Raw genomic sequence first — 18,307 nt, forward strand, 5'->3', positions numbered from 1 at the left:
TAAAGAGACAAATGACGATGGCGAAATGCTGGAGATCTGGGCAGACCAGGCTAAACTGAAATTGATACATGACCCAAAGTTGCCTGCATCATTTAACAGCGGAAGATGGAAACGAGGATATAATCCAGATAACATCTTTGTCTCCGAAAAGGTATCCCTGCAAACTGTAAAGCAAATAGAGGACCCAATTCCAAGATCGCAACACAGAGCAATAACTTGCTGCATTACTGCAGTAATCATATCAGATGTAATGCCCTTCAAGAGACGCTTCAATTTCAAAAAAGCTCATTGGGAACTTTTCACAGAGGACCTTGATAAGGAGATCTTGGAAATTAAACCAGAGATACAATCATATGAAACTTTTATAGACCTTGTCAAGAAAATCTCTCGACGGCGCGTACCTAGAGGGTGCCGCACCCAGTATATCGCTGGACTCAATGGTAGCAGCAAGGAAGCTCTGAAAAAGTATGAAGAACTGTACAATAAGGACCCCCTCTCAGAGGAAACGATCCAGGCAGGTGAGGTACTGATGTCTGGTATCTACGAAGCGAGAAAGGAAAAGTGGTGTAACTTCCTACAAGAGACGGACATGAAGCACAGCAGTAGGAAGGCATGGAAACTGGTCAAAAGTCTCAACAACTGGGGTCGCATTCCTGAATCTCAGTGCTGCATATGACACAGTTAACTATAAGTTGCTTACCCAGAAAGTGTATAATGTCACTAAGGACTACACCCTTTCTATGTTCGTGCAATGCATGCTACAGAACAGGCGCTACTATGTAACCTTACAATCTAAAAACAGCCGATGCAGGACACAGAAAAATGGACTTGCACAGGGTAGTGTCTTGGCTCCAATATTATTTAACATCTATACCAATGATCTCCCCATCAGCCACCAGACACGAATGTTCATATATGCTGATAATGCAGCAGTTGCCACTCAGGATAAAACCTTTGAACAAGTGGAGGAGAATCTCACAGGAGCCTTAACAGAACTTGCTACCTATTACGACGGCAATAATCTCAAACCAAACCCTAGTAAATCTCAAGTATCCACCTTCCATCTTAGGAACAAACAAGCCAAACGGAAACTCCGAGTCATGTGGCAAGGGGAAGAGCTGAAACATACAAACAGCCCAAAATACCTGGGAGTAACACTGGACAGAGCACTTACTTTTAAGCAGCACTGTCACAACACTAAAAAAAAGGTCTGTCCCAGGAACAACATACTGCGGAAGCTAACAGGTTCATCGTGGGGAGCTCAACCACATGTTTTGCGCATCACGGGTCTGGTGCTGAGTATCTCAGCAGCGGAATATGCGGCGCCAGTTTGGAGGAACTCTGCTCACACTAAGCAAGTTGACGTCGCCGTAAACGAATCTGTACGTATTGCCACAGGATGCCTCAAACCAACTCCCACAGACATCATTTATCCCATCATAGGCATAGCACCACCCACTATCCGCAGACAAGTAGCCGCCGAGTTCGAAAGATCAAAACAAAAGAATGATCCTCGACATCCAATGCATATGCACCGAAAACAACGTGTCCGGCTGAAATCCCGCAGGAGTTTCATTGAAACTACTGAAGAGCTCGCCACCAAGCCCGTCGCAAGGCGGCTATCTCTTTGGGAAGAAATGGTGCCACACTCCACAATGGAACTACTTGAGGAGGGATCTGCAGGATTTCAACTACCTTTTACAACTTGGAGGTCATTAAACCGGCTGCGCACTGGAGTAACTGGGTGCAAATCAAACCTATTTAAATGGGGTTACAGTGATAGCGATAGGTGTGAATGCGGAGCAATACGGGACTTGGACCACCTATTGATTTGCCCAGATATGTCTATAACATGCACTAAAGATGATATTTTGCAAGTCAATGACAAAGCAAACTACGTTGCTAAGTACTGGGAAGGGAAGATATAATTGGTGCATCCGGATACGGAAGAAGAAGAAGAAGAAGCGGAAGTCTTGTTTCAAGCGCCGAGATCACACGGATAGCACAAACCTCTTTAAAAAGAAAGCCCCCAACATCAACGCGTGTTATGTGTTGATAGGCTAGATGACTCTGGAGCAAAATACACATTATTGGGTAACCTCTAGGGAATCTGCAGTGCTCCAGATGTATTTGGGTTGTCCAAATATACGGGGATCTGTCTGGATCGACCAACTATTCCCCACATTCTTCATGGGAAACCAATTTATACTGCTGAAAATACCAATGAGAAGGGTGGATTTTCAACGAGTACCAATACACTACCAACAAAGTGCTTAGCTGATTAGTTGGACTGTAAAAATAAATCTTAGGGTTTATTGTAAAAAGTTGAACAGGATATAAGTTTGGTATAGTTCATTTTTAATAATGGACAAGATGGTATCTGTGCAAATTGCTTCCCTTTCAAAAGTTTGTGAGACCGGCCAGAAACTACAATAGAAGCACAAGCGCTGTTCAGACACCAAAGATGATGTTTTGATCGTTGTGGCTGCTGAATTGGTTTTTGTGGCCTGATGTTCCTTATGACGCCAAATAATGGAATGTTGTATGTACTGTTTGGATGTGAACGTTTAAACTCTGTTGTTTGTGTGTGTGTGTGTGTGTGTGTGTGTGTGTGTGTGTGTGTGTGTGTGTTCAAAGCTAGTATGTGGGGACTGGCTGGTGAACCAGACCAACACTTGTTAATGAAGTGGATTGACTCAATCTGGATGCGGCACTCCTGTTCTGCCAACCAGTGCTCTACACGTTACACTACATGAGTCTGGGAGTTCCATTTATACTGAACTCGGCTACGAAGGTAATCAAGGAAATAACGACATATTGTGCATTCGCACAGCGTAAACTGATATCAGGTTTCTGTCCCAGGATAGATGATTTTCCTAACATCTTGTTATAATGTTACGCAATTTTTGAACGTCTGAAAGTTGAAATCTGCGAAAACTTACTGTCAAGTGAAGGAAGTATATGGTGATATATTAAGGAACGAAATAAATGTGAGAAAGTGATGTGAAGAAATGTGCACGGCGGAACTCGACCCCAACGTGCACCAGTCGCCACAGATAATCTTAAGAATCAAGTGATGATGATGAAGTCCCATACTCCTTGACAGAGCGTAGGGGAACGATGCAGGAGACCCGCACCGCCATACTACGCAAGGTCCTAGTGGAGGTGGTTTGCCATTGCCTTCCTCCGACCGTAATGGGGATGAATGATGATGATGAGGACGACACAACAACACCCAGTCATCACGAGGCAGGTGAAAATCCCTGACCCCGCCGGGAATCGAACCCGGGACCCGTGCTCGAGAAGCGAGAACGTTACCGCGAGACCACGAGCTGAGGACAAGAATCAAGTAAGGAACTAAATCGTGCAAGATAGCCGTATATTCTTCCCTAAATATTTCTCGTTATTTACTTGGTAAAATTTGTATCCGAACACCTTGGCTACAGCAAAATTTTTGCTCTGTAGGTTCCCCCAGCAACTGAGTGGCCGACAAAAATCACAGAGAATGGTTGCACCACTGACATTTTTGACGCGGTATCACGAAGATGGAAATACTTTTCTTAATCACATTGTAACTGTAGACGGGATCCGGGTAACTCACTTCACCCCCAAGATCAAGCGCCAACCACTCGAGTGGTATCATTCCTCCTCGATCGTTGAAACGGCAAAAATTCAGACAAAATCTGTCAACAAGAATGAAAATTCATGGTGACGATTTTTTGAAATCGCAGGCGTGTTCTCTTAGTGGATTTGATGGCAAAAGGCACTACGATCGATGCGATCGACATTTTGACATCCTAAGGGAACTCCGGCGGACAGTCGAAGATCGTAGATGTGGAAAGCTTTCTCGCAGTATAGTGGTTCTTCACGACAACGCCTGCTCTCTCGCTGCTGCTGCTACAACTGGAGGCGTGCCGTATCAATTAGGACAGGAAATTTTTCATCTCCTATCAACAGCCTGACCCTTTCTCTTAGTGATTTTCACCTCTTCAGGAAGTTCAAAGAGTTCCTGGATGGGAAACATTTTAGAAGAGATGCCGAGGCACTGAATACAGTGAACAGCTTGCTTACTCGACCAGAAGCAGACAACTATGAGAAAGGATTTCTAAGGCTGGTGGACAAATACAACAAATGCTTGGATGAAAGTGGGGATTATGTAAATATAGTTGCCATGGGTAGTCCTCTTAGTCCAGTGGTGGCCAACTTCTTCATGGAACATTTCGAAGCACAGGCACTGGACTCGGCGACTTGTAAACCTAAGGTGTGGTACAGGTACGTCGATTATACTTTCGTTGTGTGGAGCCATAATGAAGAACAGCTCGGTGACTTCCTAAGACACTTGAACAGCCTCCACACCAACATAAAATTTACCATGGTAGTAGAAAAGGACAAAAAACTACCATTTCTAGACGTGCTGGTCACAAGAGACGACAAAAACCTGGGACATAGCGTGTACCGAAAACCGACATACACGGACCGATACTTGCACAAACAATCAAACGACCACCCGAGCCAGAGAAGAGCCATGGTTCATACGCTCGTAACGCGAGCAGGACGAATATGTGAGCCGCAGCATCTCAAACGCGAAATTCAACATCTGGAAAGTGTTCTGAGGAGCAATGGGTACTCCACAAATTATATTAGAAGTGTAACAGAGCCAAACACTCGGCGAAGTCAGAAATCAGGAAAAGAAATGTCGGGTACGGCCTTTCTGCCATAGATTCCCAGAGTGACGGACAGAAACGGCCGTATATTGCACAAACACGGCGTAAAGACAATTTTCAAACCGACAAGGAAGACCAAAGAATGTCTTAGATCGGCAAAGGATAAAAGAGACCCACTTGCAATGTCGGGAATGTACCGCTTACCATGCACATGCGGAAAAGTTTGTGTCGGAATAACTGGACGATCAATCAACACCAGGATCAAAGAACATAAGCGACATTGCAGGTTGGGGCAGGTGGAGAAATCGGCCGTGGCAGAGCACGCGCTGAGTGAGACCGACCATGTAATAAAATTCTCCGACACGGAAGTTCTGGCTGTAGAGAAGCACTACCACACCCACTTGTTTAGAGAAATTGTAGAAATACACAAACACGGGAACAGCTTCAACAAGAGAGAAGAAAGCCTTAAAGTAAACGGTTCCTGGCTTCCCGTACAGCAGCGAACGACCATCGCAGGCAGCAAGAGGAGAACCGCACCGGAAATGACCGCGGAGAAGCCCTCGGACGTTGGCGCGCCAGGTACATACATATAGTCTGCGGCCGCGAGCTCGGCTCCAGTTCACCACCGGCAATGGAGGGTGAAGCTTTGACAATGCCAGCCACTCTTGCTGGTGAAACGTCAGTAAAATCATCAGACGAACGTCGGCCGAAGAACCCGAGACAGAAGCAAATAAGCAGTTTCTCAACAACTGACCACGAAAGCCTTAACAATTCTGTAAATATAGTAAGTTTGAATTTTGTGACCTTTTTTATTAAAATGTTATTAAAGTCAGATGGTCGTTGGCTCCTGAATTACCCTCTTATATACACAGTGAAGTATAAAAGAAATAACCACATTTGTAATATTATGGATATCACATAGAGCTGTGATTTGTATGCAGTCTATGGAGCTGAGAGCTGGAATTAGAATATTTAATAATCACAATGTGCTAGGCATGTCGTACTGCTGCTAGTGGAAAAGAGAGAGAGAGAGAGAGAGAGAGAGAGAGAGAGAGAGAGAGATGTCGCAGCTTTGCTAGAGCCGGAATTCTGTTCCGGGAGCCATTTTCAGTTGCAGTTGCTCAAGACTTTGCAGTTTGTAGGGACTCATTTGGAAAAGTGGGTTATAAGACAGATTAATGCGAATGGGTCTGTAAATGAGGAGGTGGTGTGTGTTGCACAGGGGAGCCGCTGCCGTACCAGTGCCAGTTCGCCGACTGCAGCTTCCTTCACGCCAAGTCGTGCCGCGACCACCGCCTCATCACCGCCTGTTGCTGCACCTCTGTTCTCTTCCACACGCGCTAGGTACGTACATGGCAAATGTGACCCAATGAAGTTGCCCAGTGTCAGCACTATGAACTAAGGGAGACTTGCATAATGTCAAATTATTACATAATATTTCATTTCTGCATTTTATTCTTAAAGCAGACTAGATACTAAGATTTTTTCCAGTACAGAAACAAAGCATTTAGTTTAAGAATATCGCATGTTTTTAGCCGCTGCTAGTCGTTCAACATGTCAAAATCTAGTCTAGTCAATCAGTACACTGAGACTCAGTGTCTGGGATTCTCAGCAATCAAGTCAAGTTATCATGCCATTGCCTCTGGCAGATATGTCGTGCAGGTACCACAACTAAATTGCAAGGCTTAAAGGACGAGTATTTGTGTAAAGTGTTATTCATACCCAAGCTGTTATGCACATTTAATCCAATGAAAGAAAGCTACAAGGAAAAACGGGTGCCGCATCATAGTCTGTGTAGTGAAATTAACTGGTTACAATACAAGTTTATTGTTTAGCTTTTATCATTACATACAACAATGGATTACCATTCCACTAGCATGCATACCAAATACCAATCAGTGTTCGCGCAACAAATATTAAGTCAAAAGATACTATTGTGACTATTAGCATCTACTGCAAAATTCTTATCTGGATGCAGAGATCGCGAACGTCCGTAAACACTAAAAAAATTTTCAGCATCCCTATTACAGCATTGCTGTTGTGGTCTTCAGTCCTGAGACTGGTTTGATGCAGCTCTCCATGCTACCCTATCCTGTACAAGCTTCTTCATCTCCCAGTACTTACTGCAACCTACATCCTTCTGAATCTGCTTAGTGTATTCATCTCTTGGTCTCCCTCTACGATTTTTACCCTCCACGCTGCCCTCCAATGCTAAATTTGTGATCCCTTGATGCCTCAGAACATGTCCTACCAACCGGTCCCTCCTTCTTGTTAAGTTGTGCCACAAACTCCTCTTCTCCCGAATTCTCTTCAATACCTCCGCATTAATTATGTGATCTACCCATCTAATCTTCAGCATTCTTCTGTAGCACCACATTTCGAAAGCTGCTATTCTCTTCTTGTCCAAACTATTTATCGACCATGTTTCACTTCCATACATGGCTACACTCCATACAAATACTTCCTGACACTTAAATCTATACTCGATGTTAACAGCATTAGGACCTTCCATACACCGCAATACACAGAACTGCGTGGCATCGTAGTAAGCGATTAAAATCAATGTAACAGCAAAGTAAAGCTATCATTGTAATAAGACTTTTTTTTATATTTTCTCGCGTAGTGTCTTATCCACTGCCATAAAAAACAAATCAACAGTCATAAAAAGAAAGGGGAATGTACAAGCGGAACTGCTAAATGAAAGATTGCGAAAGAGAAAACGATAACAATAATGAAATTACAAACATCCAGCCATCCTTGGAACTTTGGAGTTAACAAACTTTTAAGTTGAATAGGCACACATACATAGTAAATTCAAATTAAAGTGCTTGTACTTGTTGAGGTTACTGCTGTAGTAGGTTAATCAAATGGTTCTGAGCACTATGGGACTTAACTGCTGAGGCCATCAGTCCCCTAGAACTTAGAACTACTTAAACCTAACTAACCTAAGGACATCACACACATCCATGCCCGAGGCAGGATTCGAACCTGCGACCGTAGCGGTCGCCTAGAACCGCACGGCCACTCAGGCCGGCAGTAGGTTAATCAACTCTGATGTATTGTGCGGGATTTCTGATGACGGAAAGGAGTATTCGTCGTTCTTTGGTGGTTCTGATCATGGAGCCGAGTGGTTCAGTAGTGTATTCTGCTACGAGACTCAGGAATATCTTACGTGCGTAGAACGTTTTTCCATTGGCACCCTCAAAATCTGCCTTGGAACATCATTATCAGTTCTTGTATATGTTTTGCTTAGTGTCTCACTTACAAACCTCATCTAGTTTAAGGTTCGGTCAATGTATAGAGGTATTTTGCTGTACACTATCTGATCAACAGTATCCAGACACACCTACGTAATGCGGAACTGACAACTAGATGCCACGAAAAGCGAACTCACCAGTATAAAAGAAGGCGGAGAATATTGTGTTATAAATGCACTGCCCGCATCTCGTGGTCGTGCGGTAGCGTTCTCGCTTCCCACGCCCGGGTTCCCGGGTTCGATTCCCGGCGGGGTCAGGGATTTTCTCTGCCTCGTGATGGCTGGGTGTTGTGTGCTGTCCTTAGGTTAGTTAGGTTTAAGTAGTTCTAAGTTCTAGGGGACTTATGACCACAGCAGTTGAGTCCCATAGTGCTCAGAGCCATTTGAACCATTTGAACCATAAATGCACTGAAGCGCCAAAGAAACTGGTACAGGCGTGCGTATTCAAATGCACAGATATGTAAACAGGCAAAATATGGAGCTGCGCTCGGCAACGCCCTATATAAGACGAGTGTCTGTCGCAGTTGTTAGATCTGTTACCGCTGCTACAATGGCAGCTTATCAAGATTTAAGTGAGTTTGAACGTGGAGTCATAGTCGGCGCACGAGCGATGGGACACGGCATCTCCGAGGTAGCGATGAAGTTGGTTTTTTACCGTACGACCATTTCACGAGTATACCGTGAATATCAGGAATACGGTAAAACATCAAACCTCCGACATCGCTGCAGCCGGAAAAAGAACCTGCAAGTACGGAACCGACGGCAACTGAAGAGAATCGTTCAACGTGACAGAAGTGCAACCCTTTCGCAAACTGCTGCAGATTTCAATGCCGGGCCATCAACAAGTGTCAGCGTTCGAAGCAGTCAACGAAACGTCATCGGTATGGACTTTAAGAGCCGAAGGTCCACTTGTGTACCCTTGATGACTGCACGACACAAAGCTTTACGACTCGTCTTCACCGACACTGGACTGTTCATGAGTGGAAACTTGTCACCCAGTCGGACGAGTCTCGTTTCAAATTGTATCGAGCATGTAGGCGTGTACGGATATGGGGACAATCTCATGAATGCACGGACCCTACATATCAGCAGGGGACTGTTCAAGCTGGTGGAGGCTTTGTAGTGGTGTACGGCGTGTGGAGTTGGAGTGATATGGGACCGCGGATACGTCTAGATACGACTTTTGACAGGTGACACGTACGTAAGCATCCTGTCTGATAAACTGCATCCATTCATATCCATTGTGCCTTCCGACGGACTTGGGCAATTCCAGCAGGACAATGCGACACCCAACACGTCCATAATTGCTAAAAGATGGCTCTAGGAACACTATTCTGAATTTAAACATGTCCGCTGTCCACCAAACTCCCAAGACATGAACATTATTGAGCATATTTGGGAGCCGTGCAAAGTGCTGTTCAAAAGAGACCTACACCCCCTGGTACCCTAACGGATTTATGGACAGCCCTGCAGCATTCATGGTATCAATTCCCTCCAGCATTACTTCAGACATTAGTCGAGTCCATACCACGTCGTGTTGTGGCACTTCTGTGTGATCACGGGGGCCCTACACGATATTAGGCAGGTGTACTAGTTTCTTTGCCTCTTCAGTGCAGAAAAGCAGCAGAGTCCGCACTAGATACGGTGGCCGTTGTGCAGTGACCAATTTTCGTCCAGAGCGATGGGCGAGTCCATTCGTTTGTTCGGAAGGGGAGGCCAACGCTGTCTGCTTCTTTGGACCTATCAGCAATAACAGAATCGAGGCGCACGTCCTGCAAACTTTATCAAACGACTTCACAGAAACTATTCAGTAAAAAAAATTATTTTGCTTTATTTTGTAGCTTTATATGTCAGGTTCATTATGATGTGCCCATCATTTCATTAATGGTTATAGTATTTGTGATATTTACGTGGAAGTGAGACACTGCATGAAATTCGAAAAAGTTTGCAATGAAAAATAAGGGTCGCTATGATTTGCCGATCGATGCTTATTTCATCATCTATTGCTGCATACAAAAGTTAGCTAACATATTGAATTTTTCTTTATGGTTGGGTGGAAGTCTCTATCTGTCACCAATCTCGAGAAAATTGATCTGACGTAGCACACACATTTGCGAGCGCGTCGCGCCAGCGACAAAACAGAGTGAAATATCCACTACATTTCATAAATGGTTAGATATATCGAAATGAAATTTTAGCAAATGACAGCATACACGAAGGAGAATACTTTGCTGTGTGGTTATTATGTAAAACTTAATTATCTACCGTGTTATTCTACAAACTTTTTCGATAAAAGAATGTAATTTCTATGGGCCATTGATAGCTGGTGAAACGAGAAATGCTATGGATTTTGGAACAATATAAGTGAAAACATTACACGCTTTAGTGAGGATGTGCTTTTTCATAAGGTAGTGATCTTACTTTTCCTTAGTTCCTCACTCAATGAACTTAATAAATCACTGTTTCAGAATTCTCTCCCAATTGTGTCTGCACAACGTATTAATGAAGTGAAATTGTGTAAGCTCCGCTGTATTTTGGCAAAAGAAGCAAATTTTGACATGGCAACAAAAGAAATCTGTAGGTTTTACTCAGAATTCGCCAGTTGTGACATATCTCTGAAAGTTACAAATGGTTAACAAGACAGGCGAGAATAAATCGCTGCATTTTCGATAGAATTCTTTTTAGATAGTAACCAAAGCAGAGGCGACAGATCTTTTTGAATGGTCACCATGCAAGTGTGGGCGTGGGGGACCCCCGATTAACATTTACAAAAAATGTAAGTGTAGGCTTCCGTTTAGAATGGCATTTCCCCAACAGCGCCTGCCTGCAGCCCCCACCACTACCGTCGCCCATGCATGCCCTGCAGTCTGCGCAACCACCGGCCACAGTATTCTGTATGGACTGGGTCGAATAGGAGAGCTTAGTGACGTAAGATGTGGTATCATCTTAGTAACCAATCCATCAGGGATGTTTCAAGCCTTATAAAACTGCCCAGATCGAGTGCTGATTATGTAATTGTGAAGTGAAAATGTGAAGGAACGATCACAGCTAAACCAAGACCAAGCAAATCTCACCTACTGATGAACAGTGGTCGTTGAGCATTGTGGAGACTGGTTGTGAAAAGTCGCACGAAATCAGCAGAAGAAATCACCTATGAATTCCAAAGTGCAACCACAAATCCAGATAGTAAAATGACTTTGTGAGCAGAGTTACATAGGAATGGGGTACAGTGGTGAAGCAGCTACTCATATGCCACAAATTTTTGGTGTTATTTCTAAGCGACACTTGAGCTGGTGTAAAGAGCGATGCTACTGGACAGCGGATGACTGGAAATGAATGGTTCAAAAATGGTTCAAATGGCTCTGAGCACTATGGGACTCAACTGCTGTGGTCATAAGTCCCCTAGAACTTAGAACTACTTAAACCTAACTAACCTAAGGACAGCACACAACACCCAGCCATCACGAGGCAGAGAAAATCCCTGACCCCGCCGGGAATCGAACCCGGGAACCCGGGCGTGGGAAGCGAGAACGCTACCGCACGACCACGAGATGCGGGCGGAAATGAATGATTTGGAGTGATCAATCATGCTATACACTGTGGCAAATCGGGTCTGGGTTCGATAAATGGATGGAGAACATTATCTGCCATCATGTGTGTAGTCACCATCGAAGTATGGAGGAAGTCATGTTATAGTATTGGGGTGTTTTTGAGTGGTTAGGATGTGGTCTCCTTATTGATTTAAGAAAATGCTAAGCCCGTAAGGATATGGGCACATTTTACAAACACTGTGCACTACATACAGTAAAAAAAAGTTTAGAGAGGATTAATTTTATCAACATGAAAACGTACCCTGTCATAAAGCAGCATTTGTGAGGCAAGGTTTTGTGGACAAGAACATTCCTGAAATGGACTAGTCTACCCACAGTCCCAACCTGAACGTAATAGCACACAGTTGGGATGAGTCAGAAAGTCTACTCTTCAGTCCCCAGTGTCCAAGATGATTACCTTCTCTGGTGTTGGCTCTTGAGGAAGAATGCTATACACTGATAAATCATGTTATACACTGTGGCAAACCGGGTCTGGGTTCGACAAATGCATGGAGAACATTATCTGCCATCATGTGTGTAGTCAACAGCGAAGTATGGAGAAAGTCATGTTACGGTATGGGGGTGTTTTTGTGGAGGTTAGGATGTGGTCTTCTTATTGAACTTAATGCTAAACCCATAAGGATAAGGGCGCAGTTTAAAAACACTGTCCACTACATACAGTAAAAAAGTTTGAAGACGATTAATTTTATCAACATGAAAACGCACCCTGTCATAAAGCAGCATTTGTGAGGCAATGTTTTGTGGACAAGAACATTCCTGAAATGGACTGGTCATACACATACCCTACCTGAACGTAATAGCACACATTTAGGATGAGTCAGAAAGTCTACCCTTCAGGCCCCAGGGTCCAAGATGATTACCTTCTCTGGTTCAAATGGCTCTGAGCACTATGGGACTTAACATCTGAGGTCATCATTCCCCTAGAACCTAGAACTAATTAAACCTAACTAACCTAAGGACATCACACACATCCATGTCCGAGGCAGGATTCGAACCTGCGACCGTAGCGATCGCGCGGTTCCGGACTGTAGCGCCTAGAACCGCTCGGCCACTCCGGCCGGCACCTTCTCTGGTGTTGGCTCTTGAGGAAGAATGTTGTGACATTCTTCCAAAGACATCAAGAGACCTCCTTGAAAGTGTGCCCAGCAGAGTTCAAGACATCATAAAGACGAAGTGTGGACTCGTCCCATGTTAATGTCCACTAACAGTTGTATGGATAATTCTTATCAGAGTGTGTAATTCTAGTTACGAGCCTTTAATTTCACATTTGGCTCATGTCTTATCTTTGTGCAGTCGCTTTTGGTCAAGTGTCGGTATCTCAGGTCTTGCCCATTGTCGGTTTTATCTTCCACTGTCTCATCCAAATTTCCAGTTTGTTGATATAGGTTGATTTATGTCCTTGGGTGGTCATGGTATGTAAGTTGGAGGACTTTTTAAGCTATCACATAAAAAACAATGTGACTATGCAAGTGATCACACTACCTACCTTTCAATATCAAGCTGCTATGAAGTTATGCAACTAATTGACAACTGACCGCCGGCCGCGGTGGTCTCGCGGTTCTAGGCGCGCAGTCCGGAACCGTGCGACTGCTACGGTCGCAGGTTCGAATCCTGCCTCGGGCATGGATGTGTGTGATGTCCTTAGGTTAGTTAGGTTTAAGTAGTTCTAAGTTCTAAGGGACTAATGACCACAGCAGTTGAGTCCCATAGTGCTCAGAGCCATTTGACAACTGACCAGAGAATGGTACAATCCGACATGTCGGAACCTACCCTGAAATTGTTCACTCGGGAAGAATACACCAAACGAACTGCTCTGTCAAAATTTTGGCTGCTAAAGTGGGCTGAAACTATTTTTTTATAAAAAATATTAAAGTTAATAATTTTTGCAGTAGGAAGAAATGCTTATAACAGCGGTTTGTACAGCCTTCCTAGCACACGAATCAGTGAATAAGCAGACGCAGCTGTGACGAGAGAACGTAGAAAGATGTCCAAAGTGCACACACGCGAATTTTAGGCACGTAAATCGTAACAAAAATGTCTTAAATCATTTTCTGAATAACTTGTAGTTCATATCAATAGCTGAATTGTTGCAGATGTAATTTTTACACAGTTGAGTAGCAGAAGATAGCAAACCAAGGCAGTGTATGATTTTACACTACCGATAACTTTCATCAATCGGGATTGTAATTTGTTGACAGGAAATATTTTATAACAATTCCTGTAGCACAGCTCTTACGATAATTTTTGAATAATGTGTATTTTACTAACTATAAAACGTTTCCTTATTTATTTCCTGTTGCCATCACAAAAATGCGAAGTGTCTACTGAATGACAAAAACAAACATTTCCCTTAGACCAGGCACACCTGATAAAAGAAAGAATAATGCATTCAGGCAGTTCGCAGTGTGCACTTGTTTTATTTAGAGAGAATAGGGATGTAGTAAGAAATGGTCGTGGCTTTTGTTCTGCATATTGTGCTGCGTTCCAGGCATACTTGATCCAATTCGTAAAACATGGCGATGAAAACTGACAATCCAAAAATGATTGAACAGGCCCGATGTAGTGTAGGGGGAGGGGGGGGGGGGGCAAACCGCGGTATCTGTCCGGGCGGCAATTTCGGGGGGCGCCATATTCATATTCATGAAGAAAAAAAACTTGTTTCAAAAAGCGCCTAGCATCCAGCGCATGTAGGTCTAACGATTATTCATATAATTTTGAAACGCATCCCAGTTGGCTTTTGAACACATTCTACATTGATTTCTGAACGAATCATAGGTTGATTTTTGAATGCGTGCATAGTGTACATGATGCCTCTGCCAGGGGAAACCCCGTTACATCTAGAAATAAAAAACTTTCCGCAGGGAAAAGGGGACAGGGCCCACAGGAGCTGAGCCGACTAAACCCGAACGTGTGAATGCCAATCGCTCTTTGTTTATGTGGTTCACTTGGTGTGCGAATGATCAGCGTTGTTATAATTATTAGCGAAATACGTAGATTCAGACTACCAGAGTGGAAATAAGCGACTAAGAGGAATAACAAGTAAGAAATATTACATGTTATCATCTCGGTGTACCCAAGTAAATGAAACTGACAGAAAAATTTTGCCACATCGCTACATTACTAATGGCCAGTTGTACAGTCCCCCGGTTAGCAGCAGTTTGAAGTTCTTTTTCGAAACAGCGCGTAAAACGCGTTGTAAGAACACATAATAATGCCTAACTGGAGAATAAACGCGGCATAACTGAACCGATGGGTCTGGCAGGATTAGTGAAGTTAATCGGAGATAAAGTTTTCACAATGGCAGGAATAGTTACAGAATTAGTAATGACAAGATTGTTTGTTAGAACGAGGAAAGAGAAGAGACGGGAACATCACACAAATCGTATGGAAGGGTATGACGATTCGAAATTTATATATAAATTTCGTACTACTACTTTTCCATCTCATGCTAGAGAAACTGGAGCGTATGAATGAAATGTGAAACTATTTCGTAAGATAAAACTTTTTGCTTGTCGTAGGCCTACTAGGCATTTGATATCAGTGCTTTGTGAATTATATTCTATCGTCTAATTTATGTAAATGAGGCACGTAAAAATGACCATTTGTGCCAAAATAGTTTCGCTTATTTGGGGTATTACAATTGCTACGATATTAAAGGCAATGACAAAATAGACGTAAACAAATCAAGAAACCACACCAGTCTGGGTACCATTCGTATTAACAGCTTTTTCAGTATTGGGCAACATTTCGATTTTTGTGCAGCAAAACGTTTGACGAACTTGCATGAGGTAATAGACTCTTCCGCGGAAAGGAAAGCACGCCGTGTAAAGCTGTTGCAAGATCAGAGAGAAAAAATGCCAGGACCTAAGGATTGAGGAAACATGTACTGTCTTGCTTGTCTCTTGTCTTTACTGGTTTCCAGTTTCCTATATTTAATTTTATATCACACGAAAGAGGAAGTTATTATCTAATGGGCAAGAAAGAGTGCAAATTTTCTGATGAGTTCCTATTTTCCCAGTCACAAATAATCCCACACAGTATTAATTGAGAATTTTTTGAGGGGGGTAGGACGTCAAACAAGCCGACTGGGAGCGGGAGAGGCACCACAGGACATTTTAATTTCCACTGTCCTGAATATAAGTTCGATGGCTTCCACTACAAAACAGTCACGTTTGAATTACACAGAGCAAAATACAGTGACATGCGATAAAGAATGCTCCTATATCAAAAGCTAGTGGGTTTGGGGGGGGGGGGGTGCCAAAAAAATCGCTCTGAGCACTATGGGACTTAACTGCTGAGGTCATCAGTCGCCTAGAACTTAGAACTAGTTAAACCTAACTAACCTAAGGACATCACACACATCCATGCCCGAGGCAGGATTCGAACCTGCGACCGTAGCGGTCGCTCGGCTCCAGACTGTAGCGCCCAGAACCGCATGGCCACTCAGGCTGGCGGGGGTGCCACTATCAAGTTTTTGCTCCGCTTCGGAAATACCGTAGATCAGTGGCTGTGACTGAACTTTTAACAATACTGTTCCATTGATAAACCTGAAATGACAAAAGGCTATCGGAAATTGTATTGTCCGACATTTTTTTGAATAATTCTTTAAACTGCCGGAAAATTTATTTATTGAGAAACTACCATATTAGGAACAGGTGGAATCCGAATTATATTAACTGTCTTTTCGTCGTCGTCCTGAAGTGAGAGACGTTATGTCCAGGGCAAGCGTCCAGCAAAAGCAATAAATTACACTGAGGGAAAAAAGTCGCAGCATCAAGAAGGAGTTGCGCGCCATAAACGAAACCTGGTAGTCACGTTTCTTCATTTAAAAGATGATGTCTATTCAAGTTTCGCCCCAGTTGCATGAGAGTGGTGCTAGTAATGCCACTATCAGGATGCAAATCAGGTTTGCTATAAATACACGCTGTGCCGGTTGTGAGCATTAGTTGCCTTTGAGATTGGACGTGGTTTTACAGCGACGGTTAATTCTGTTTGTGGGTGACGCTTCAGTTGTCGTCCAATGATATCACATATGTGCTCGATTGGAGACATATCTGGTGATCGAGAAGGCCAAGGCAACATGTCGACACACTGTAGAGCATGTTGGGTTACAACAGGGGTATGTGGGCGAGCGTTATCCTGTCGGAAAACACCCCCTGGAATGCTGTTCATGAATGGCAGCACAACAGATAGACTCGCCAGACTTATGTACAGACTTGCAGTCAGGATGCATGGGATAACCACGAGTGTGCTCCTGCTGTACAAAATCGCACCTCAGACCATAACTTCAGGTGCAGGTCCAGTGTTTCTAGCATGCTGACAGGTCGGTTGTAGGCCCTCAACTGGCCTCTAACCAACACAGCCGTCACTGGGACTGAGGCAGATCCAGCTTTCATCAGAAAACACAATAGACCTCCACCCTGCCAACCCATCAGCTCTCACTTCACACCACTGAAGTCGCAAATGGCGGTGGTTTGGGGTCAGTGGAATGCACGTTACAGGACGTCTGTCTCGAAGCTGTCCTGAAAGTAACCGATTTGTAACAGTCCGTTGTGTCACTGTGGTGTCAACTGCTGCTCAGATTACTACTGCAGATGAAGTGCGATGAGCCAGAACCATACGCCAAATACGATGGTCTTTCCTCTCGGTAATGCCAACCAAGTGCAACAGGCATTGGACTCCGACCCACATCCGGCACCTATACAACACAATGCATGTGCGTTTGCATGCTTGTATTCAACGTTTTGGAGGTTACACCGGTTGTTAATGTACGAGCATTTCACATTTCCAATAGCTTATATCGCGCTTACCTTAACCTGCAATGTTAGTCATTTAAATATGTTACCTATACGAGTGTATTCCCCAGATTTCATTACTCTACAGTTTTTGGTGTTGTGTTTTTTTTCTGTCAATGTATTTTCTGCAACTGGTACGACGTTTCGGATGTAATATAGATAAGTATTCTCTCCCATTTTTTCAGATATTGCTATGTTATTTATAGGATTTTGTGCAAGTAAACAGTCCTTTTTTTTAATTTTTGGTTCCAATTTGCCTTGAGGTTCCTGAAGACAAATATAACCCTGCGGAAACAGTAATCGACTAACACTTACCAGTGGCAATGTTGTGTAGGGATGTGTCGTAGCATTCATCCACTGCACAAGTGACAATTTTTTTTCGCTCGAAATGGTACAAGTGCGGTAGACATGCAGTTCTTGCATGAAACCCCACTTGCTGGCTTTATATGCAGCATTTTAGGGATAATTAATAAGAAGCTTTGTCTTCACGACAGCTACGAGTCTTTCTATAGTATTGCCTATTATTGACTTCTCCTCTTCACTCCTAAAGTAAAATTCGTAATTTTGCGACTTCCTTTTCCGTACAATTCCGATTGTATTTAAACAAGTTGAAGCAGCCCGGAAATCAGAAATGTTCATCTCACGTGCCATACAGAGCGCCTAGCCTCGTAGCTTTTTCTTCGGTAATGTGCATGTCTCAAATGGTTCAAATGGCTCTGAACACTATGGGACTTAACATCTGAGGTCATCAGTCCCCTAGAACTTAGAACTACTTAAACCTAACCAACCTAAGGACATCACACACATCCATGCCCGAGGCAGGATTCGAACCTGCGACCGTAGCAGTCGCGCGGTTCTGGACTGAAGCGCCTAGAACCGCACAGCCACATCGGCCGGCTGAGTAATTTTCTTTCGCACATCTGCAAATTTCATTTTGGTGCATATTTCATACTTCGTGTAAATCTTTCTTCCGTTTATAGA

The 18,307-nt window shown here is 43.6% G+C and overlaps 1 protein-coding gene across 1 annotated transcript in view; it reads left to right on the forward strand.

The window, feature by feature from the left end:
• LOC126249723 (uncharacterized) overlaps positions 1-18,307 on the forward strand; it is a 140,770-nt gene that overhangs the window by 92,724 nt on the left and 29,739 nt on the right. Inside the window, exon 3 of the mRNA XM_049951404.1 lies at positions 5,887-6,008. Coding sequence (XP_049807361.1) covers positions 5,887-6,008 — 122 coding nt within the window. The remainder of the gene's footprint in view (positions 1-5,886; positions 6,009-18,307) is intronic.

Source organism: Schistocerca nitens, chromosome 3, assembly GCF_023898315.1.
Source record: "Schistocerca nitens isolate TAMUIC-IGC-003100 chromosome 3, iqSchNite1.1, whole genome shotgun sequence".
Lineage (NCBI taxonomy): Eukaryota > Metazoa > Arthropoda > Insecta > Orthoptera > Acrididae > Schistocerca > Schistocerca nitens.